The sequence below is a fragment of the Schistocerca nitens genome, chromosome 4, assembly GCF_023898315.1.
Source record: "Schistocerca nitens isolate TAMUIC-IGC-003100 chromosome 4, iqSchNite1.1, whole genome shotgun sequence".
Classification (NCBI taxonomy): domain Eukaryota; kingdom Metazoa; phylum Arthropoda; class Insecta; order Orthoptera; family Acrididae; genus Schistocerca; species Schistocerca nitens.
The window spans coordinates 577,881,062-577,905,784 of record NC_064617.1 but is presented as its reverse complement, the minus strand read 5'-3'; the positions used below and the strand labels follow the sequence as shown (position 1 = coordinate 577,905,784).

At 45.4% G+C, this 24,723-nt stretch overlaps 1 protein-coding gene across 1 annotated transcript in view; it reads right to left on the bottom strand.

Annotated features, from left to right (window-relative positions):
• The window catches only part of LOC126252448 (pickpocket protein 28-like), a 203,007-nt gene that overhangs the window by 78,634 nt on the left and 99,650 nt on the right, over window positions 1-24,723 (bottom strand). Inside the window, exons 3-4 of the mRNA XM_049953342.1 lie at window positions 22,394-22,597; window positions 3,982-4,111 (exon numbers count right to left, since the gene is read on the bottom strand). Coding sequence (XP_049809299.1) covers window positions 3,982-4,111; window positions 22,394-22,597 — 334 coding nt within the window. The remainder of the gene's footprint in view (window positions 1-3,981; window positions 4,112-22,393; window positions 22,598-24,723) is intronic.

Genomic DNA, 24,723 nt, shown 5'->3' with positions numbered 1-24,723 from the left:
TCAGTTGCTTCAAACGTCTTCCTGTCGGGACACCTTCGCTCTGGAAATCTGTCTCGATACAAACGTACCGCGCCACGGCTTTTGCCCCGTGCTAATCCATACATCAAATGGGCATCTGCCAACTCCGCATTTGTAAACATTGCACTAACTGCAAAACCACGTTCATGATGAACACTAACCTGTTGATGCTACGTACTGATGTGCTTGATGCTAGTACTGTAGAGCAATGAGTCGCATGTCAACACAAGCACCGAAGTCAACATTACCTTCCTTCAATTGGGCCAACTGGCGGTGAATCGAGGAAGTGCAGTACATACCGACGAAACTAAAATGAGCTCTAACATGGAAATTAAGCGACTCCGGACACATGTCCACATAACATCTTTCCTTTATTTGTGTGTGAGGAATGTTTCCTGAAAGTTTGGCGGTTCCTTTTTGTAACACCCTGTAATATGTTCGGAGTTGGGGCGCCCGCTCGGCCAGCCGGGGCCCGGCGGCAAACACGTGGTGCCATACGTTAGTCGGACGAGAGGGGTAGCCCCAGCGCATAGCCCAGACGCGTGGCTGGGAGTTCCGCTGTAACGAGGACGGTGCTTTGTGTCGATGAAGGAGATGTTTATGCCGGGAGTGCCAAAGATGGCGGACGTTGTGAAACCTTAATGGCAGACATTTCACAGTTAGTATAGAAATTAATAGTAGCCAGATGAATCATGATACCTCAAAAAGAAACATGTACATTACTATTATTTGCACGACGATTCTGATGGTGTAATCAGATTTTCAATATCTTTATTAGTTTAAAGTTTAGTAGATGAATGTTGGGTATACAAGTAACACATAGCAACGAATTTCCAAAATTTAATCGCTTCATCCGATTTCCTCGATCGACGTGTCTTTAGAAAGTTATTAATGTAAACCTAACTTGGTATGAATTACACACATGTAACTTGAATAGTAAATGAGTTATTGGAGGTCAAAGTAGCCGATTACTATCGATCGCGTCAGGCCACAAGTAGCCCACAGTTACACGAGAAAACGGTAGCAGCATCCTTATAAATATATTTATTCATTTATGTCTTTGTTTATATCCGATATATACTATTCATGAAGAAATAGGTTAAATATTTACTGTGTTATAGAAAGCACAGAGACATTAGGCTACTGGCCTACCTTTTGTTCTATTCCTTTGATATATATTTATTTAATTTGTTTATGTATGTAATAATGTGTGGCCGGCAGGAGTGGCCGAGCGGTTAAAGGCGCTACAGTCTGGAACCGCACGACCGCTATGGTCGCAGGTTGGAATCCTGCCTCGGGCATGGATATGTGTGATGTCCTTAGGTTAGTTAGGTTTAATTAGTTCTAAGTTCTAGGGAACTTATGACCACAGCAGTTGAGTCCCATAGTGCTCAGAGCCATTTGAACCATTTTTTTAATAATGTGTGTTTGAGCGTGTTTATGGTCCAGCCGTAGGAATATTTATATAATTCCAAGTTATTTAAATGTAAATCAAGTACTTCGAATGTGTTTCATTATGTTTGTGTGGGTCCGTTGGCATGAAGACATGACGCGATCGCTCTAGCCAGTCACAGCGCTCGTGAATGGGGAGACTGGATGGAAGCGAGTTCGGGTGAGGAGTGCGGCAGTTCTGGACGGTACGGCACAGGACACGGGAGTGTGTGCTGGACGCGTACAGTACAGCGCGACGGACGCACAGTCGGCGGAAAGACTTGGACAGTGGACCAAATTTACACGTGGTCGCGGAAGATAGAAATATTTCGGAGTGCCGACCTGTGCTCTTGTGTGATTTCCGTGGCTTCTGCAGTGAAGACGTAGTGTGCGCTTAGAAGTGAATATCTCCCAAGCTGTGTTGTTGTTCATAACTAATTATGTGCTGCAGGAATCTATTGTTTCCCTGTTATTCAACTTATATTTTATCTAATTTCTGGACCATCGACACCAATAACTGTTTTGCAAAAATATACTGCATTCTCAAAAGTGCTTCTACTATCGTACTCATCATTTAAAACCGTTAAGATAGTACCTGCAGATTTTATTTAATTGCAGTCTTTCATTTATAAATTTATGTATTACATTCATTATAAATTTATATATTACATTCGCAATTGCCGAGTGATAGAAACCTTCGACCATTCCATTCATGTGTGTATTCTTATCGTATACTATAGACTCAGCAGTATTTGGCCTATCATGCGGCAACCACGTATCCCAGCCCCTAGACAACGAAACCAGCGAAAACTTAATATTTCAACTTTGAGTCTAAGGGTGCGTAGTTGTTTGAAAGCCCGCAACGTAGACCATTATCAAGCTAATATTAAAGAAGTCCGACACCCTAGTGCTGTAACACTGTGGGAACAATTGCGTTGATTGGGATGAACAGAGCAAACAGTCGTTTATCGATCTGCATTTTATTGCCTATCTAGTTAGACATCAGCTACAGTATGGCCATCATTAGTGCTAAAAGGAATAGGAGAAGAAAACTTAGGAATCACGCCTTTGAACTGTTTGTATCAAGAAACATTGCGCAGCTGTACCAACTGAAGATTACAGGGTAAGAAGTTTAGTAGCGAGTCATATAGGCCCAGAAAAGACCTTAAGTCATGCCTAGCATAACTCACGCTAAGGCTGCTGTTTGTAAGCTTACACAGCCAGTCACAGCGTACATCATAGATAGCAAAAGGCGCAGCCTGTGCTAGTTACTTTTTAGTTACAAATTGCAATTTATATCAGTTCCACAAAAAACGTAAAATAAAAATAAAGCGAAAAAATTGAACAAAAACTCCTAGTCTGTAATTATAAATTTTGCAATGCATAAATAAAAGCAGACTGAAATAACACAGATATGAAGTTAGGTAATACAGAGCTATCCACTTAATGAGAAATAATGTGGAACGAGCTTGCCCATGTGTGATGCTGAATTAGGCTATAATCAGGTTTTAAGAAAACAGACCTCAAAAATTATTTTGAAGTATACCTTATTGTGCAATAAAACACGGATTGATACTCGACTGTTTGCTGCATTCATCCGTGATTATAATCATTTCACAGTCGCTGAGCCCGACGATTTCTAATGAAATCCAGCCTCAACCATAATTGCGTCTAAAACATTTTTCCTGAACGCCGTTGAACAAAATCACCCGCGTGTTACGTGAAGGTCAAAGAAACAAACTCCTATAGAACCGTACTATATTTACCGAATTATAGTGCCACCAAAACGCGTTCAGACAAATATAGCTTGCCAGTCATTCATGAGGCCTACAGAATCCTTTCTGAGTAATCTGTCTTGTACCGTAACTCATCGATCCGCAGAACTTTCTGCCACGGTTAGACAGCCCAGTTATTGTCCTATTTGAACCATTAAATCGAAGTCGCAGAATCACCCCTGTGACCAGTAACTTCTAGGTAGTAGCACGACCATGAACACTAACTAATCCCGCGCCCGGGTTCCCGGGTTCGATTCCCGGCGGGGTCAGGGATTTTCTCTGCCTCGTGATGACTGGGTGTTGTGTGATGTCCTTAGGTTAGTTAGATTTAAGTAGTTCTAAGTTCTAGGGGACTGATGATCATAGATGTTAAGTCCCATAGTGCTCAGAGCCATTTGAATCATTTTTTGAACACTAACTAATGTTGTTTCTCAGTGGATTGTTCTGCCATGGAACTTTACAGCTGAAATGGAACGGAAGTCATCTGAGGCAGATAGTAGGAATGGCTAAGGGCTGAATTCTAAACCACGCTTTAGACACAAAGGTCGGCGGAATAAGTTAATTTAAAGCTGAGTCTTTGTGCTACCAGTTTTTGCGTTCATTTGCATTATCTGATGTCATGGAGTGGGTTTGTCTAAGACTTCACCACAATAAATCCTCGCCGACTGCTAAGATATAAAATGTATATCTGCAGTATTTAATCCTGTTTCGAGTAAGCCTCTGCGCTCCTCGAAGTAATTCGGAAAATCATACATACCTTCACCAGGAATTTTTCTACGGCGTCCCACGAGCTCGTGATATTAGGTGTTACGTCAGTTTCAGTTTCTGAAAGGTCGCAGAACGTGCTTAGTAAACGCTTCTCTAATTTGCTCTGGTCATCACGATCTCTGGAAAAGAGTAAATTCATTGTGAATTGTAGACAGCTGGGAAACGAACAAGTACTTATATATTCATTTCAAAAGAATTTTTCCCTCTCATTATTCCTTCTTTCTGTTATTTGTTTAAACATATATATTGTTTACTTCCATAAAACAAATTTTACTACTTTTTCTATTAAAGTGAAAGGAACATAGGCACTATAAAGTGAAGAGAGAATTGCAACATCTACCAGACGTAGCTGGCACTTCATGTATCTTGCCCATCTGATAATTTAACACCTTTGTATTTTCATTGAAGCTGCAGTTTATTTTTAAATCTCCAATTCTTTTCCTTTATCGTTTTCCATAACTCTAATGAGACAAAAAACCAAAACATGCATTCGGAAACTGACCCATTAAGATATATGAACAGAGAAACTAAGATTATGATTACTTCACTGATATTGTTTTATATGATTAATGAAGGACAATGGTTTTTAGAGACAGCTGTAGTTTCTAGCACACGGGTAGAAAACTTTTAAAGGCTGTCAACGATTATGAAATTAGAAGCACGCTTCCCTAACAGTGACTGTAATGAAATTTCCAAAGTAAGTCTTAATTATAATGGTTGTCAAGATATCGAGTCCTAATGTTGTCCTGTAATTTGTAAGAGTCTTGTATAAGAAGAAGAACCTGTTTAAGTAAGTGATAAGTAATGAATATTTATTTCAAAGATATACTAAGAAACCAACCTATCTATCCATTTAACTGCGCGCAACTTTTTCAATTTCCTTGAGAGATTAATGTGTAACCTGTTTATGATTGCTTCTATCACTAGCATCGACGAATCATCGAAGGTGGGATCGTTTAGCTATATCAATTCTTCCTGTCGTAGACAGGGGAAGGACTATCAGCAACCATACTGTTCGTCTTCCTCCTACACATCTTCCAATCATAAAAAATGAATTAAAACAGTTATCAGATAGGTTACTAAGACATATTTTGTGTTGTACTCATAAAGAGTAGTTACGTATTTAACCATGACACAGTTCCGGTGCTGATGCATTTGTATGGCGTACTTCATTGTGCGGACGCTGCTTGTGGCGGTTCGCTGTTCCTACATTACCCTCAGTCGCTGGCGCGTTGAAAGTGATCGTAACCCTTTCGTCTAGGTAACTCGGTGAACCGTCAGGATGCACTAGTCATAGTACACACATCTAAAAAGTTTTGCATCACCTCGGTTCCGAGGAATGGAGATCAATGTAAACATTATTTCCGCCCTTTTTATTGCTCATGAATACCACACATTGCATGTTGTACCACCATACAGCTATACCTTCAGAGGCGGTGGTACAGATTGCTGTTCACACCGGTACCTCCAATACCCAGTAGCACGTCCTCTTGCATTGATGCATACCTGTATTCGTCGTGACATACTATCCACAAGTGCATCAAGGCACTGTTGGTCCAGATTGTCCCACTCCTCAACGGCGATTCAGCTTAGATCCCTCAGAGTGGTTGGTGGGTCACGTCGTCCATAAACAGCCCTTTTCAATCTATCTCAGGCATGTTCGATAGGGTTCATGTCTGGAGAACATTCTGGACATTCTAGTCGTGCGATGTCGTTATCCTGAAGAAACTCATTCACAAGATGTGCACGATGGGGGCGCGAATTGTCGTCCATGAAGACAAATGCCTCCCCAATATGCTGCCGATATGGCTGCAATATCGGTTGGAGGATGGCATTCACGTATCGTACAGCCGTTACGGGACCTTCCATGACCACCAGTGGTGTACGTCTGCCCCACATAATATAACCCCAGAACAGCAGGGAACCACCACCTCGCTGCACTCGCTGGACAGTGTGTCTAAGGCGTTCAGCCTGACCGAGTTGCCTCCAGATACGTCTCCGACGATTGTCTGGTTAAAGACGTATGCGACACTCATCGATGAAGAGAACGTGATGCCAAACCTGAGCGGTCCATTCGGCATGTTGTTGGTCCCATCTGTACCGCGCTGCATGGTGGTGTGGTTGCAAACATGGACCTCGCCATGCATGTCGCGACTGAACTTGTGCAACATGCAGCCTATTGCGCACTGTTTGAGTCGTAACACGACGTCCTGTGGCTGCACGAAAAGCATTTTTCAACGTGGTGGCGTATCTGTCAGGTTTCCTCCGAGCCATAATCCGTAAGCAGCGGTCATACACTATAGAAGGAGCCCTTGAGCGGCCTGAGCGAGGCATGTCATCGACAGATCCTGCCGCTTTTTACCTCCTCCATTTCCGAAGAACATCGCTTTCGTTCACTCCGAGACGCCTGGACACTTCCCTTGTTGAGAGACCTTCCTGGCACAAAGTAACAACGCGGACGCGGTCGAACCGCCGTGCTGACCGTGTAAGCATGGTTGAATTACAGACAACACGAGCTGTGTACCTCGTTCCTGTTGGAATGACTGGAACTGATAGGCTGTCGGACTCCCTCCGTCTAATAGACGCTGCTCGTGCATGGTTGTTTACATCTTCGGGCGGGTTTAGTAAAATCTCTGAACAGTTAAAGGGACTGTGTCTGTCATACAATATCCACAGTCAACGTCTATCTTCAGGAGTTCTGGGAACCGGAGTGAGCCAAAACTTTTTTGATGTGTGTATTTGTGGAGACTTTATAAAGGAAATGTTTTACCCATAGCCTGCCGCGGCGCTTCAGTCCGGCACCGCGCGACTGCTACGGTCGCAGGTTCGAATCCTCCCTCCGGCATGGATGTGTGTGATGTCCTTAGGTTAGTTAGGTTTAAGTAGTTCTAAGTTCTAGGGGCTGATGACCTCAGATGTTAAGTCCCATAGTGCTCAGATCCATTTGAACCATTTTTATCGATACGTTCAGAGGTTTAACTCCGACTATGAAACATGAAGTGCATGGCAGTGTGTACTTTGTAATGTATCATACGCACATACATCTATAATTTCTCTCCACAGATAGAGCATGGAAAACTGCTTGCATGCCTCCATGTGAACTGTGATTTGTGTAATTTTATCAGCACTATCAGTCGAGATAGATATATAGGGGACTGAAGAATGCTGTCAGTTTTTGTCCTGAAAAAAGGCACGTGACGTTTTGCAAGCGGGTCTTCACGAGATGTGCGGCATGTTTTTCCAAGGGTCCGCCACACTTCTGTTGACCTCTCTCGCCAGTTAAACCATCCTATGGTGATTCGCACCACTCTTCTTTATATATACTCGGGGTTCGTTGTCAGTCCGTCCTAATAGGCAGTATTCAGTTCGTGATACATACACTGTTTTGTCTGTGATCAATCACTTTAGTAAACCACCTGCAGTTTGCCAGTATTCTAGCAGTAAGTCAGAGTCAGCCAATTGCTTTACGTACAGCTGAGCCTACATCGTCGTTCCACTTTGCGTCGCCATACATAACTACTCAAAAATATTTATATGAAGTTACTAGCTAGATGTGACCCAATAACCCTTTAGTAAGATGATACTTCGGTATTAAGTCTTGGGCCATACTCTAAATTGAGAGCCGGGTAATTTGTCGTGATCTAACTGGATATTCCTCACAGACAACTGCGTCGTTGACAAAAAGCTTCAGATTGCAGCTAATACCACCCGCTAAATCGTTAATGTATAACGTTGACAGTATCGGTTCTATTTCTCCACACCGGGGGACACAGAACAAGGTTTCTATCTATGGTAACATGTTGCCTCCAGCTTATCAGGAAATTTTCGACCCAGTGGGAAAGCTCGGTGGCTTTGTCACCCGAACATATTTCTCAGATATTTCTGACGTGAGGGATATCGGTGTAAATTCGGGCCAACGGAAAGAGAATTTTTTAAAGTGAAACTGGAACATAATGAGGTCTACAGGGAGATGAAAGAAAAGAGGGAGCGGTATAAAGTTGCTGAGGCGCGGGGAGACGAATGGAGTTTGTTGGTGTCACTTGCTAGAAGTCTATGTTTTATGGTGGTGCTGCAGGGAGCGAAGTGGCAGCTGATGGGTGTGCGAAGGGGTAGGATGACGAGAAGAGGACTCAAGCAAGGAGCCTGACGACATAGAGTCAGTGGCAGAAGTAAAGCGATGCTGACGTCTAAGCAACGTGCACACTCGAAATATTACCAGGCTGACGTCCAGGATTCGGGTCCCAGGTTGGTGGTGGGTAGGTAGGGGGGAGGGGGAGAGCGGGGCATGGTGGAGGAGGGGCCTAGGGGTCAGAGTTTTTATCTTCCGCTCCCACCCTACATATAAATGCCATCACCTTTTTTAACGTGCCACAAAAGAATACCGTTATAATAATAATAATTTTATCAGTACCAGTAACAATAATACTTCTTAATTACAACAAAATATATATAATGCTTCAAAATAACAACAATATTAAAACAGATCAAAAGAAATTTCTTCTGAAGCCAAGATCGCTGAATATTATTTATTTCGCGATGACCGGTTTCAACAGAAACTTGCTGCCATCATCCGAACAAACCTTAAAAGAAGAATTATATAATGGTGTAAAATAATAGTTTTTCAGACTCTGGGTAATGTATAAAAAATAAATTACAGACCTCTGGAAATTTAAAGTGCATACATATCAGTGTTAGCGGGAATACGTTCCTCTCTTAATGACAGTGTAAAGTGCGATTATTAGTCAGTAATAGGATGAAGAAAATATAAAAGTGTTCGCTGAAGTTGACGTATCGATACTGTGGTGTCACCGCTAGACACCACACTTGCTAGGTGGTAACTTAAATCGGCCGCGGTCCTGTAGTACATGTCGGACCCGCGTGTCGCCACTGTGTAATCGCAATCCTAGCGCCACCACATGGCAGGTCACAAGACACGGACTAGACCTCGCCCCAGTTGTACGGAAGACATAGCTTGCGACCAGACGTACGAAGCTTTCCTCTCATTTGCCGAGAGACAGATAGAATAGCCTTCAGTTTAGTCCATAGCTACTACCTAGCAAGGCGCCATTTGTATCAGTGCTTATAGCTTACTAATATTCAAGAGAGATGTATTCCAACAAGAGAATTAAAGATAAGTATTAAAACGCAACGTACTTTTCTTCTTATTCATTAATAAGTCTCATGTTCCAGAACTTCAAGCCCGTCTGCGTTAGTTTAGCGTGCATCTAGCTACCTCATTGTGTCTATGCTGTATGAACAAGACACAACATTATTTGGCGACGAGGATGGGATGTATTAATTCGCTTGTGTCATGGCTTCGCCACAATCTCCAGATGTCCTGTCCGAATTTTTTCGCTTGCAGAATCAGCAGACGCAGGCTTTACTGGAAGCCCTTGGACAGCTCGTCCAGGGTCAACGTGCGCTGCAAAACGATGCGGCGGCCGCCGCTTCTTCGCTACCGCTGCCTCCAAACGCTGTTGCACCACCGTTTCGTAGTTTCGACGCAGCTCAAGAGTCGTGGACTGAGTGGTCCCGACAATTTGCCTTCCATCTAGCAGCCTACAGAATTCAAGGTAATGAGCGGCAGCCGTTTTTGCTTTCTTGTGTCGGTGTGTCTACCTACCGTGTGATAGTGAAATTGTTTCCCCGACGCGACGTAGCAACTCTGTCCTACGACGAAATTTTGTCTGCTTTAGATGCCTATTTCAAAGAAACAGTAAATGTAGTTGCAAAACGGTATACGTTCTTTCGTACAAAACGTACGGCCGGTCAGACTAATAGGGAGTGGGTAGCAACTTTGCAAGGACTTACTAGGGAGTGTGCATTTGAATGTGACTGTGGACTTCCTTATTCAGACACTATGGTGCGTGATGCAATAGCACAGAACGTTTCTGATGTTCGCATAAGGGAACAGATTTTGAAACTAGTTAATCCCTCCCTTCAACAAGTGATAGACATATTGGATAGGCAAGACACACTTGACTTTGCTCAGGCGTCATTTGAAACTTCGCCAGCCGTGTGTCACATTAACCGGCCCGCCGGCCGCGCTGCCCGGGACGCTACACGGCCCTCGCGCCCGTCCGCACAGCAGCGGCAGCCTAGCTCGCAAACACGTGCGCCGCGTAAGCAAGCAAATGCAGTGAAATCATGCCCGCGGTGTGCAACTAGACATTCGCGTGAAAATTGCCCGTCACGCCAAGCTATTTGTTTTTACTGTCACAAGAAGGGACATGTTCAAAGTGTTTGCCAGAAAAAGCTTGGATCAGGCTATCACAATAATTCCAGGCCCTTTGCTTCGCGCCGGACTCGAACCCAGGACAATCAGGCTCGTGGACCTTCACCCATGGACATTCATGTAGTTCATTCCCACCCGTCCAGTGACACTTTAGCTAAAAGTGACTGTGTTCGTCCCACCAAAAGTGTGCGTCGACGTCGCCGGAATTCCCGTAAAGTCGCAAGTGCTTCTGTACCTGAATCAGTTCAAATTGCACGTGACAGTCGCTCTTGTCGTCAGCAGGACAATAAACTTTTTGTGGACTTAGACTTTGAAGGAACAGTGATACCATTCCAGCTCGATACCGGAGCTGCAGTTTCATTGCTCAATCACGACACGTACAAACAGCTGGGCGCACCGCCATTGCGTGCCGCAAATGTTCAGTTAACTAGTTACTCAGGACAGCATATACCTGTGTTCGGACAGTGCAGCCTTATTGCAACATACAAGGGACAAACGAAACTTGTGTCATTTTACGTTCTTCGTTCTTCTGGTGCAGTGAACTTGTTTGGTTTAGATTTGTTTCAATTGTTTAATTTGTCTATAGTAAATCAGGTCCTATCAGTGAATCAGACTGTGCCTTCCGCCAGTGTTTCTAGTCTTTGTGAAGGATTTGCAGACATTTTTGCACCGGGCCTTGGTTGCGCTAAGAACTATGAAGCGCATTTGGAACTGAAAGAAAACGCGCAACCGAAATTTTTCAGAGCGCGCAATGTTCCCCACGCATTGCGTGATGAGATCGCAAGAACATTAGTCGATTTAGAATCTCAAGGTGTAATTGAACGTGTGCAGGCTTCTCTCTGGGCCTCACCCTTAGTAATTTTGCCAAAACCGTCCGGAAAATTGAGACTTGGTGTGGACTTCAAGGCAACTGTGAATCCACAACTTGTGACTGCTACTTTTCCTTTGCCCCGCCCGGAAGGTCTTTTTGACAAACTGTGCCCGGGAAAATATTTTTCAAAATTGGACCTCGCAGATGCGTACTTGCAAATACCTGTGGACGAAGAATCCCAGCGCGTCTTGGTGGTAAACACGCATCTTGGCTTGTATCGCTTCAAAAGACTGCCGTTCGGGTGTGCATCCGCCCCTGCATTGTTTTAGCAATACTTCCAAACAACTTTTTGCGCAATACTTCTTCCATTTCAGCTCCGCTTCATCGTTTACGCCGTAAAGGTGTTCCGTTCGTCTGGACGACGGAATGCGAACGCGCCTTTCGCCAGTTGAAATCGGCGTTACTTTCAAATACTTGCCTTACGCCATTCGATCCCCGAAAACCTCTTTTGTTGATGGTAGATGCATCGGATTTCGGGATCGGTGCTGTGCTTGCGCACAAAGATGGCTCGCATGATCGCCCTATTGCCTTTGGGTCAAAATTGCTCTCATCTGCGCAAAGAAATTATTCACAAATAGAGAAAGAAGCTTTAGCTCTCGTGTTTGGTGTTACCAAGTTCCATGACTTCTTGTATGGTCGTCACTTTACCATCATCACGGACCACAAACCTTTGACATCGCTTTTTCATCCGACCAAGCCTGTACCTCCACGTACAGCGCAGAAATTCATTCGCTGGTCGCTTTTTCTCTCGCAGTACCGCTACGATATCTTGTATCGGTCCACTGCTAAGCACGGCAACGCTGATGCGTTGTCCCGTTTGCCTGTTGCTGGGGATAAAGCATTCGATTCTTCCGAACTTGCTTGCATGTTCATTGATTCGGAAGCCGATGACGTGGTCGCATCGTTTCCGATTAATTTTCGTCGTGTTGCTACAGCCACAGCTGCTGATCCTGTCCTTGCTACTGTTTTGCGTTTTGTTGCTACGCAATGGCCCTTGTCAAAGTCACGGATCGAGGATCCTTTGGTTCGCCGTTTTTTTGCTCACAAGGAGAGACTTTTTGTACGACGTGGTGTTTTGTTGTTGCGTTCCGATACTGATCAATCCAGAGTCGTGGTCCCACGTTCGTTACAGTCCTCTGTCTTACGGCTTCTTCACCAAGGACATTGGGGTATAGTGCGTACGAAACAACTTGCTCGTCAGCACTGTACTTGGTTCGGAATCGATGCTGCGATTACGAATATGTGCTCCTCTTGCGTGGCGTGTGCCGAACAACAATCCGCACCGCCGCGGAAATTCTTTGCATGGCCGAAAGCCACTTCCCCTTGGCAACGCTTGCATATCGATTTTGCTGGTCCATTCTGGAATGCTCGATGGTTGGTTGTGGTCGATGCTTTCAGTAATTTTCCTTTTGTTGTCCGGATGTCTTCCACGACGTCTTCTGCCACAATCCAAGCCTTGTCTGCTATCTTTTGCATTGAAGGTCTTCCGCAGACTATTGTTTCCGACAATGGCCCACAATTCATGTCCGCAGAATTCCAGTCATTCTGCAAGGCCAATGGTATTCAACATCTGACGTCCGCGCCGTTTTCGCCTCAGTCAAACGGTGCCGCTGAACGATTGGTCCGGACTTTCAAGTCCCAGATGTTGAAATTAAAAGAGTCGCATTCTCGGGAGGACGCATTGTTGCTCTTTTTGTCTTCATATCGCTCTCAGCCCCGCGATGGTCGCTCGCCGGCTGAGTTGCTTCATGGTCGTTCTCATCGCACCTTGATGTCTTTGCTGCATCCGCCACATCAGGTTCCTGTGCAGCGGCAGACTCCGGTTTTTGCTCCAGGCGACGTTGTCTATTATCGCAACTATCGCGGTTCACGGCGTTGGCTCGCAGGGCGCATTCTTCGCTGCCTCAGCCGCTCGATGTATTTGGTTTTGGGGGCCTCTGGTGAGGTGCGTCGGCATCTCAATCAGCTGCGCCTCTGTCGTCGCCTGGGTTCTGCCGCTCCCCGTCTGCTTTCAGCGACGGTGCCGTCAGGTCAGCGCCTTGGGGACCCATCTACTGGCTCGCCTCATCCCCAGGTGTTACCGACGCTGCCTTCCATTTTGCCCCATGGCGTCGCGCCGCCGCCGCAGCAGCCGCCGCAGCCGCCGCCGGCGCCGCCCGCAGTGGACGCTTCGCTGCAGCCGCCACGCGCCTCCCTGGGTCGCGCGCCGCCGCTCGCTTCCCGTGACCAGCCGTCCTCCGCCATGGACCTCTTGCCCGCTCCGGACCAGATGTCGTCTTCGCCCGTCGGGTGCTCCGACCACATGGAGGTCGACCCTTCGGCCCCTCCTGTCTCATTACGTGCGCATACACCTCATGTTGACGTGCACCCTGGACTAGGTTTGCAGGCGTTTCCTAGCTCCCCTCGGACCGAATGGCCGGGTGCGGGTGGCACGGCCTCGCCTGTTGTTAGGCTCCCCACCTCATCGCATACGTCAACATGGGGTCCTCCCCACGGCGGGCGGAAGCCTTATCTCACGACCGTTCGCCGATTTGCGGGGGAGGAATGTGGTGTCACCGCTAGACACCACACTTGCTAGGTGGTAACTTAAATCGGCCGCGGTCCTGTAGTACATGTCGGACCCGCGTGTCGCCACTGTGTAATCGCAATCCTAGCGCCACCACATGGCAGGTCACAAGACACGGACTAGACCTCGCCCCAGTTGTACGGAAGACATAGCTTGCGACCAGACGTACGAAGCTTTCCTCTCATTTGCCGAGAGACAGATAGAATAGCCTTCAGTTTAGTCCATAGCTACTACCTAGCAAGGCGCCATTTGTATCAGTGCTTATAGCTTACTAATATTCAAGAGAGATGTATTCCAACAAGAGAATTAAAGATAAGTATTAAAACGCAACGTACTTTTCTTCTTATTCATTAATAAGTCTCATGTTCCAGAACTTCAAGCCCGTCTGCGTTAGTTTAGCGTGCATCTAGCTACCTCATTGTGTCTATGCTGTATGAACAAGACACAACAGATACCACCCCACAGGCGCCGTAGCAACGGAATTGAAAGTTTCCATGAGACGCCGACATCGGTCGTGCACGATCCAGCGAACTCAACGGCGCACGCCCGCTGAGCCACAACTCGAGTAGCTCCGTACTAGAAGCGTCCTCTGCCGCCACGGTACAGGAGGACCGGCGCCGGCCACACGGCACACTGCTGCTCGAAGCCACTTCGCAATATGACACTACGCAGAAGCCGCCTGCTCGCGGAATCATCTTCATCATTCGTGATTTAGTGCAGAGAGACTTTTGCTCGTGCATATTACAAGAAGGACTATCCCTTGTTATATCATTCGTCACGAGTGTTCATATGCTTGGGGAAATACAAGTTAACTACGTTTTCTGTTTGCTGTGTTATTTGTTCACTAATCATTTCTGCTACTGTCCAGTTTACCTACGACGACAGTTGCCACACCGCTCTGTAGTCCACCTCTCTTTACCGTTGTCTACAATGTCGTAAAAAACATACGAGACATGGCACAGGTGTCAAATGTAACGTCGTAAGCCTACATTGATCAAGGTACGAACAGAACGGATGTGCAACTGAGAGCAGAGTGTGCACTTACAGAAACTGTCAACGGCTGCCGCTAGTAAAACAAAACATCGTTCAAATTACACAAAAATCCTCGGCGGACACTAAAATTTCCTCCAAGTTCTATTTTGTCAGTTTCCAGAAGCTGAACTGCCTGTCTCAACGACCAGTAGACTGCCAGTTAGGGAGAAATAATGAGCGTCCAAGGCTGTACGCGAAGCATAATGACATCACGGAAGCCGAGAAATGCCACTATCTAGTGACAAAGCAGAGTGTCGTAAGGGAGACTGGGTACAACACGATAATAAGTATTCAGGTGTGAGCCAGCAGAAAATAGCCTCTGAAAGTTGAAGCTGCGAAAGTCTAAAGTCACCATCATGTGTCCTGGTTTTCCCTCGCTGTCAGCTCTCCTAGTGACATAGCAACCCCCACCGCCACCCAGTGCATGGGAAGCGCCAGCATAAATATCTCACCCTTCTTAACAAATTTTTAATTGCTGAATGCTGACTGCCGACTGCTCAGTGCATACTCTCAGCCCTTGTATCAGTTGCAGGTATCGAGTGCGAAGGGAGGCAATGGAGTTCGACCCTCACCAACTTCACTGCAACTTCCGAGACAACAACGACAGGGCGCGGACGCCGCCATAACCCTGCAAGCCTGCTGGAGGGTTCATCTGCGTGACCTGGAAGCTGTCCATCATCCACCTTCGAGAGGGGTGGGCGGGGGGGGGGGGTGGGCTCTGCTGCTTCGCATCCCGTTCCTGTGGCAGACACCTATAATGCTTGCTCCTGTCTCCTAAACAGGGACTGAGAGGCCAACCCAGGCATAAAAGTGAGTACTTCAGGTGGATCTGGGACCTTACTCCTGCAAATATCAGTGTGAATTATATCTGCGACTAGTAAACATGTGCCGGGATAGATGAGATGGGCTTTGCTCATAAATCTGTTGCATAAAAACAACAGCAAAAGTGCTGCTTCGCTTTGCGAGTATCGACGCACTGAAGAAATACGGAGAGGTCGCCTTTCCGCGTCAGATTGAAAATCGTGATTCGGAAGTTCAAATTAACTGGCGATTTGGGAACAGGCTGTCGGCCAGTTCCATCACAAACTTGAAGAAGCTACACTTGCCATGGCGCAGAATGTTCTCCCATGCCAACAACTTCCTCTACAGCTTTTACCCCCTATAGCTCCTCTGGTATCATGGACCGTAAATACGGTACGCAATTAACAAATGTTATCGTCCCATTTGGAAATTAAAATGTGTTTGCTTCACTGGTTTACTCACTATTTCCCTTTTGCTTGTCTTTACAAATCTTCCCTTAACGTTTCTTTGTCCTTCGAACACTCGTATTTAATGGGGACACTTTCAAGTAGCGAAAGTTAGTATAAATTCGAACAGAATTTCAGAACTCTTGATTCTAGTCCCCTAAAAATGAGTGTCGGGCATGAACCTATCATAGGAACCTTGAATAAACCTTCATTCACATTAACAGAAACGCCCTGTTATAGTACCTATAAAACTTATATCGTAACAAAAAGGTATGGCCAAATTTTCAGCAAACATTCTTCACACATAGAGGAATAAAATGTATTACATCGACATGGGTCCGGAAACACTTTATTTCTATTTTAGAGCTCATTTTCAACTTCATAGCAACATTAATCATGAGAAACACAGAAAGAGAACGTACCAGCATTACAAGGCACGTTTCCTCACATGAAATTTAATCACATTAAATTTAGTCACTGTCTACAGTAGGTTGTAATTCTTAGGTTCACCTCCCGTGTTTGATGTTCCAATTGAACGAAGGTAATGTTGACACGCGACGTTTTACGCTATAGTGCAGTGAAAGTGTACGCGGTACAAAGGCACTCACTGCCTCGTTGTGTTATTGCGTTGTCAGTACTTTGCCCAACCTCCGTTCTTCCTAATAATCGACCGGCCGAAGTGGCGGAGCGGTTGTAGGCTCTACAGTCTGGAACCGCGCGACCGCTACGGTTGCAGGTTCGAATCCTGCCTCGGGCATGGATGTGCGTGATGTCATTAGGTTAGTTAGTTTTAAGTAGATCTAAGTTCTAGGGGACTGATAACCTCAGAAGTTAAGTCCCATAGTGCTCAGAGCCTTCCTAATAACCTCAAAATTCCCTTCAGCATAGATTTTACTAAGGTTTGTAGTTCTTACAGTTAAACTGTTACCCACTCTTCTCGTATCGCTCTTGTCAGCTCACATACGAGGTGTGACTGTAAAGTTTTAAGAATGGGCTTGTAATTGTACAACGGTGGTACTTACGTGCTACTGTGATGCCTGTCCTTCAAAATAATCCCATTCTAACTAAATACACAGACTCGATCGGTGTTTTCACTTTTGGAAACATTCCTGTAAAATTTTTTCCCCAAGTGTGTCAAGGACGCTCTCCGTATTTGCATGGATCTCTTCAGTCGAGTCAAATCGCTTCCTTTTCAGTGAAAATTTCAGTTTAGGAAACAGGTAGAAGTCCGCAGGGGCCAAATCAGAGGAATATGGCGGTTGTGAAAGCACAGGAATGTTGAAGTTGGTAAAAAATTCAATGAAGGGAGAGGCACGATGAGCCGGAGCATTGTCATGGTGCACCACCGAACTCCTGTCTTTCCACAATGCAGGCCTTTTCTTCTGCACCTTTTCCCGCAAACGCTCGTGGACACATTTGTTGTATTCTTGGTTAATAGTCTGTCCTCCAGCGTAAATTCATGATGGACAATACCGGTAGAATCGAAATAAATCACCAATATTGTCTTCACCTTCGACAGACTTTGCAGCGCTTTTCTCGGTCGTGGTGAACGTGGAATCTTTCACTGCGAAGACTGCACTTTGGTTTCAGGATTATACCCCTAAACCCATGATTCGTAACCTGTAATAACCATATTTAACAAATATGGGCCATTTTTAGTCCGATTAATCAGTCCCTGGCACACTTCAAGTCGGTATTGTCTCTGGTCACTTGACAACACTTTTGAAATAAATTTTGCGGACACTTGACACATGTTCAGATCTTCAGTTAAAATTGACTGCACTGCATAGAAACTTAAATTAAGTTCATCAGACATCTTCCTAATAGTAAGTCCACGATGAGAACGCACTAAGTCGCGAACTTTCACATTTTTATTCGTTTTGGAGGTGGAAGGACGGCCGGACTGTGGTTCACCTTCAAATGATTCGCGGCCATTTTTAAATCTTTTGAACCAGACAAAAGCATTTGACTGGCTCATACAATTATCTCCAAAAGCTGTTTTTAATAGTTCGTAAGTCTCAGAAGCTGATTTGACCCGCCAGGGTAGCCGAGAGCGCTAATGCGCTGCTTCCTGGACTGGATAGACGCGCCGGCCCCGGATCGAATCCGCCTGGAGGATTAACGTCTAGGGCCGGTATGCTGGCCAGCCTGGATGTGGTTTGTAGGCGGTTTTCCACATCCCGCTAGGTGAATACCGGGCTGGTCCCCACGTTCCGCCTCAGTTCCACAACTCACAGACATCTGAAAACGTTCGCACTATTTCATGACTTACACTAGACACAGACAGCTGGGGTACACTTATTCCATCCTGGGGGGTTCGGGTTGGCGGCAGGAAGGGCACCCTCTGCCACTAACATTGCCAAGTCCGTACTAACACGGACTAACCTGCGGGGTTAAGGCCTACAGGAAAATAAAAGAAAGTCTCAGAAGCTGATTTCCCGGTTTTAAAACAAAATTTCACACTAACTCGTTGCTCCGTTTTTACGTCCGTTTTCACGCAGACAGAATCCGGCAACAAACCCTAACAGACCCGCACTCAACCAGATGGCACAACGAACTGAATAAATGAAATGCAGTTTCCTGTCAGACGGCGTTCGAGGATAAGGCAGTGACTCACGATAAACACGCCTTGCAAGTATTCCGCAAATATTTTGCACGGTGTTGAGATCCTGACTACGTGCAGGGCAGGGTAAGACGTCGGTATCTTCATCTTCAGACCACTTTTCTGTTGTGCAGAAACCTGTAAACATGCATTATCTTGTTGAAGCGTTAAATTTTCGTTCCCTAGGTCCTCATACATTCTAATACATTCTGTCTCTAGTACATCGTTGTAAGTATACATATTAACGTTCGTTCTTCTGATCACATAGGCAAAGCGTAATTTACCTTTACCGCAAAAGACTGTCTAAATCGTAATACTTCCACCAACAAAATTTCTGCTCATTCTTACCTGCTGCTCTGTTCTCAGATCCTGCCACTTAAATTGAAATTCATACGGGCTGTCCAAGTTCAGTATCTCGTCATTGAAGAGACATTCTCAAGTCTACATAGATGTTTTTAGCAAACTTATATTCACCCCCTTTATGTTTGTGTCTTAGAGCAGGTTTCTGCAGTCGTTTCTTGAATGTAAGATGTTTTGATTTGATAAAATTTCTCGTACATGTCTGGCAGTTACTGGCGAACGTAAACCAGCAACAAGTTGAGAGGAATAATTGTATGTGGCCGTTGCTTTGCTCAAGAGTAACCGTTTCGATTTTATGCTTTTCCCACATTTTCCAATTTGGCCATATCATGCTCCGAATCTAACGAAATTTCTAATCACTGCACATGAACGCGAACTTCTTGGCGATTTGGCAATTAGGGAGTCCCATTTCCTTCTACTCACCGATTTCTGCTTTTTCATCGTATAATAAATGTTAACCGTATGGCTGTGTCACAATCGTGGTTTATGTACGCAATACGCACTGTCACTGATGGTGTCTATTTCTTACCTGCAGGAAAGGTACCTATGCACATACTAACACCGCATAGAGACGACTGCCTTTAAACCGAATTCCACTCTCTGACACTCCAGTCGTTGACGTCTTGTTATAAACTGAGATGACAAAAGTCATAAGATATCTCCTGATATCGCGTCGGACCTCCTCATGCCCGGCGTGGTGCATCAACTCAACGTGGCAGGGCTGAACAAGTCGCTGGAAGTCCACTGCAGAAATACTGAGCCATGTTGCCTCTATCGCCGTCCATAATTCCGGAAGTGTTGCCGGATTTTGTGCACGAACTGATCTCTCGATTATGTCCCATAAATGATCGATGTAAACCATGTCGGGCGACCTGAGCGGCCAAACCATTCGCTCGAATTGTCCAGAATGTTATGAAATGAAGCACTGTCATCCATAAAAATTTCACCGTTGTTTGGAAACATGAAGTCCATGAATGACCGCAGATGGTCTCCAAGTAGCCGAATATAACGGTCTCCAGCCAATGGTAGGTTCAGTTGCATCAGTGGACGCAGTCCATTCCCTGTAAACACAGCCCACACCATTATGGAACTACTACCAGCTTACAAAGCGCCTTGTTGACAACTTCGATCCATGACTTCGTGGGGTCTATGCCATACTCGAACCCCTACCAACTGAAATGAGGACTCATCTGACCAGGCCATCGTTTTCTAGTCGTCTAGGGTCCAACCGATATGGTCATGAGATCAGGAGAGGCGCTGCAGGCGAAGTCATACTGTTAGCAATGGCACTGACGCCGGTAATCGCCTGTCACAGTCCATTAACGCCAAATTTCGCTATACTGTCCTGTCGGATACATTCCTCGCCAGTCCCACATTGATTTCTGCGATTATTTCAGGCAGAGTTGGTTGTTAGCACTGACAACTCTAGGCAAATGCCTCTACTCTTTGTCGTTTAGTGAACCCCTTCGACCACTGTGTTGTCCATGGTGAGAGGTAATCCCTGAAATGTGGTACTCTCGGCACACTTTTGACACTGTGGATCTCGGAATGTAGAATTCCCTAAAGATTCCCGAAATGGAATGTTCCATGCGTCAAGCTCCAACTATCATTCCGCGTTCAAAGGATATTAATTCCCATCGTGCGACCATAGTCACGTCGTAAATTTTTTGACAGGAAGCACCTGAGTACAAACGACAGCTCTATCAATGCGCCGCCCTTGTGTACCATGTGTACGCCATACTACCGCGATACTGTATATGTGGATATCGCTGTCCCATGACTTTTGTCACATCAGTGTATACTGTACTAGTGACACCAAATGCTATACCATCTGACTGCATTTGTCAGTATACTGTACTCCATACTATTGCATATAGACTGTGAGCAACTATTCAAACCGACAATGTTAATTTTGCTAAAAATATCGATGCCTTCATAGTGATCTCCACTATTGTGAGGGCTTCCCAGCTATATCTGCAGCAACTTGTGGGCTGGCCCTCAGTTGCCAGTTAACAGTTATGACGAATAATTTTGACATAACAAATATTTTACTTATTTTTTCCATTTGTCTCGTTTTCATTTGACTGACCCTTACATCAAGTGAACTATAATATGGAAACAAAGCGTTTTCGGACCCGTGTCCATATCATACACTTCCGTACTCAACATGTCAGGAATGTTTCCCGCAAGTTTGGGCATGCCTCTTTGCTGCACTCTGTATTTGGCTACCTGCGCCATCATAGTGAATGGCATCTCGATGAGGTTCGACAACATCTGTGATTCGCTGTGCCATGATTGGACAAACAACTGCATGTAGAAGATTATCACTGCCCAACCACTGTCGTCTGAGAGCTCATCCAGATCAATGAATGTCTGGTGGACTGTTCTCAGACAAACCCACGACATTTCAGTGAACTCAGGATACAGTTAGGGTGTGTGATTCTTCATGCAGACTCATTACACCAGGAACTCATAATTTTACACCAATGAACGCAAGACTTGCCATCCCTGAGAACAGGAGTGGGTAATGTGATAGTCCTACCGAATTGACTGTTACATTGGTTAAGGCGCTCAACTCGCATTCCAGGGGTGTGCCCTTCCCTTCAGGCCAGCCATATTTAGATTTCTTAAAGCAAACAGCGGAATGGTTCCAACGAAAACGCCACGGCCGAATTTTTTCTCCCTCGGTATAGCTGTAATGATCCAAGACATCTGTCACTTTGACCAAACGATTCGCTCTTGCGTACATAACCTATAGCCATAACTTCACAGAACCTTATCCATCTTGCATCATCTATTGTTCGCAAGCTTCCCGCAAGGTTCCCTGCAGTATGCGATGAACACGACGCTGTAAATTTTTATTCGGGCAATAACGAGTTTTCTGTTGACGTACCACCCTCCAGCCTTCCGAGATACAGAGCACGTGCCTCTTCACCCACGGTACACAGACAACTGTCTAGGCCGGTTTCAGCATGTTCCTTGTCTCAGTTCCAGATGCGCCTGTGATGTAATTACATTTGGAATGTTCGTTTAGAAGCACTACAAGAAGGAAAAGGTTCGACGCCCTGCGGGAACATCTATCTCTAACCGAAGTCATTTTTCGCTAAGAGCATAAGTACGTACCGTTTGGCTCTGTTTATCTTGTCCTTTTTTCTGTTCCTTGTCCGATGTGAATTTCTTGTACATAGATATAGCTGCCACTTCCTACAAGCAGGCCAAAGACATTGACTGACTTTTCTTTCTCTGTCGCATCTGCCTTGTGTCTCATGCTATATGCTACGAAAGAAACACGCACCACTATTTACTACATCCACGGGCGTACTGAACAAAACGATTCCCGTGTAGTTGTCCTCCCAGTCACTTCAATCCATACCACTTAGTTGGTGGCGGCTGTTATTTTTACTTTCAAAATGGCTGGTGACTTTTTTCTGAGAACTTAGTAGTGAGGAAGTGGCAAGTTTTACTCAATATATTTAAGGGTTACATACTGGGACTCCATGATCCTCGTGGCTATGGAGTGCTTGGCCCTGTTCATGTTGCACACCGTCACGGCTGGAAACGGCAGCACGTTGAGGGGCGTGGCCGTAGGGGACAGCGTCACGATCACGGGGTCGTCCCACTTCTGGTACAGGATGGTGATGTAGTACGTGGCGGCCGCCACCGCCAGCAGAAACGACAGCAGCCAGAAGAACCTGCAACAACTGTCGTGCAGATGTCTGTGCCGCAAGGCATTTCTGTGGAATCACTAAAGTTACAATGTATTTCAGGCACAATCAATTCAGTGTTCTTTCCAACCTATATAACACGATTTCTTTTTCGTTAGTGTTTAATGGACCGACGATAGTGAAGTTACTAAAAGCTGAACGTTGAATTACTCACAATTTACTTTCGAAGCTCTTGAAGTAGTCAGTGAGTACCTGAGATGTACCTGGGTCGAGACTGCTGAGCGCAAATCCTCGTCGTCCACAACAGCACTTTGGAGATCGATGCCTACAGCTGAAGGCCACTGGACCTCGCAGTCGACGGCCACTCTCTGACCCACTGTGTCTACTAGCGTTTTCGCCAGAAGTAGTCGTTGTGAAACGTTACGAACATAGGAAACCAACAGGTATGAATAGAGTGGAATTACAGGATAGCGGAATAATAACAAACGGTACGACTTGTCTCTTAGCAAGCATGACATTTCGCCTACAGGCTACGATCACTGGAATGACACACTTGTGTGGGAACAACCTATGTTGTACAAGCCCGACAAGCCGCTAGAGGTGCTGGCTTCCCATAACTTGACCCTTCTGAATTATATCCTGAATCCAGACTTTCTACGCTCACTAGACGAACTAGGAGCAACGCAAAAAGGGAGAATTACAGCCAAATAAATGTTCCAGCACACACAGGAATACCGTGATGGATATCATACTATCACGACTACCACTTCTGTTTTAAACGAAACACAGAGATCCGCTCATATTTGCCTGTGCATCACATACCCGTTGAATGGTTTGTAAATAAAGCTCATAGTAATGGAAGTACATGTAAACTAATAGATGAACCTATAAATATGGGCATAATTGTGTTAGTGAGTAAGAAACGACTCCTGCAAAGACCTAGTTTACCGATTCAAAATACCAGCCTTTGAAAATCATGTAAATCAGCTGTATGGTAGTGGAAGAGTAACAGAAGTTGTATAATGTGTAACTACTCGTGCAAACTGCATGGGTTAGATAAAAAGGAGAGCCAACACTGTTATAATTCAAACCAGAATTTATTGACAGGCTTTCAGTGTATTACAAGTCCGCTTTCCGATCACGTTCCTCTCACACAGATGGACGGCATCGTACCCATCAGCGTGGCTATCTCTCTTGATGTCTCGCAAGTACCGCCTTAGGACTTGGATGAGTCCTCTCTTATTCTAAAGCGCGTAGCACGAACAGGATCCTTCATTTTGGCGAACACGTCGTAAACACATGGACTCTTATCAGGTGAATATGGTATATGTTCCAGTATCCCCCCCCCCCCCCCCCCACATGTACTCTAGAGGATGCTTTCTTCTCAATATGGAACGAAGGTGATGTCGCAAGAAATTGCAGTAGTAGACTGCCATGACCGTCTGTTAGGGTGCATAAACTGACCTCCCGTATTTTCACACAGTACACATTGTAACCGACTAAAACACAGCGGTCACCGCACACTGCATTATTTCAACTGACATTCTGCTGTCAGCTTCAGACAGCACGCATTCCATTTGAGAACATCCTTCATTTTACGGCAGCGTTGGCACTACATTTTATCCACCCTTAGTATGAAAGATGTGTTTATTATGGATACCCCAAACAAATATTAGAGACAAATTTTATGAAGGAAGGGGGACAAATTATGCCCCAGGATAGTATTCCCGACAGAGATTACAAATTCTTCCAAGTTCTACTTCGGCGGCTGCCGGCAGCTGAACCGCCTGTGTCAATGACTAGTAGACTGCCAGCTAGGAAAAAATGCTGATCAGACTGCGGCAAACACTGAAGCCATAGCAACACAGGGGAGCGACTGAGCACTGAAGTCTGCAAGTAGAGCATACGATAGAATGAGAGCCGAAATATATCGTAATACTATTGACAAAACAGAGTTTCGTAAGAAAGGCTAAGTACAACGGAACTTTAATCAGGTGTCGAGCCAGCAGAAAAGAGCTTTTGAAAGGTAACTTTCGAAAGTCTGAAGTCACTAGGGAAGCTGACAGCGAAGGGAAAACCAGGATACATAATGTCATAGCCATCCCTATCGTCGCAGAGCGCACGGGAAGCGCCAGCTGTCCAGCAAGTGAGAA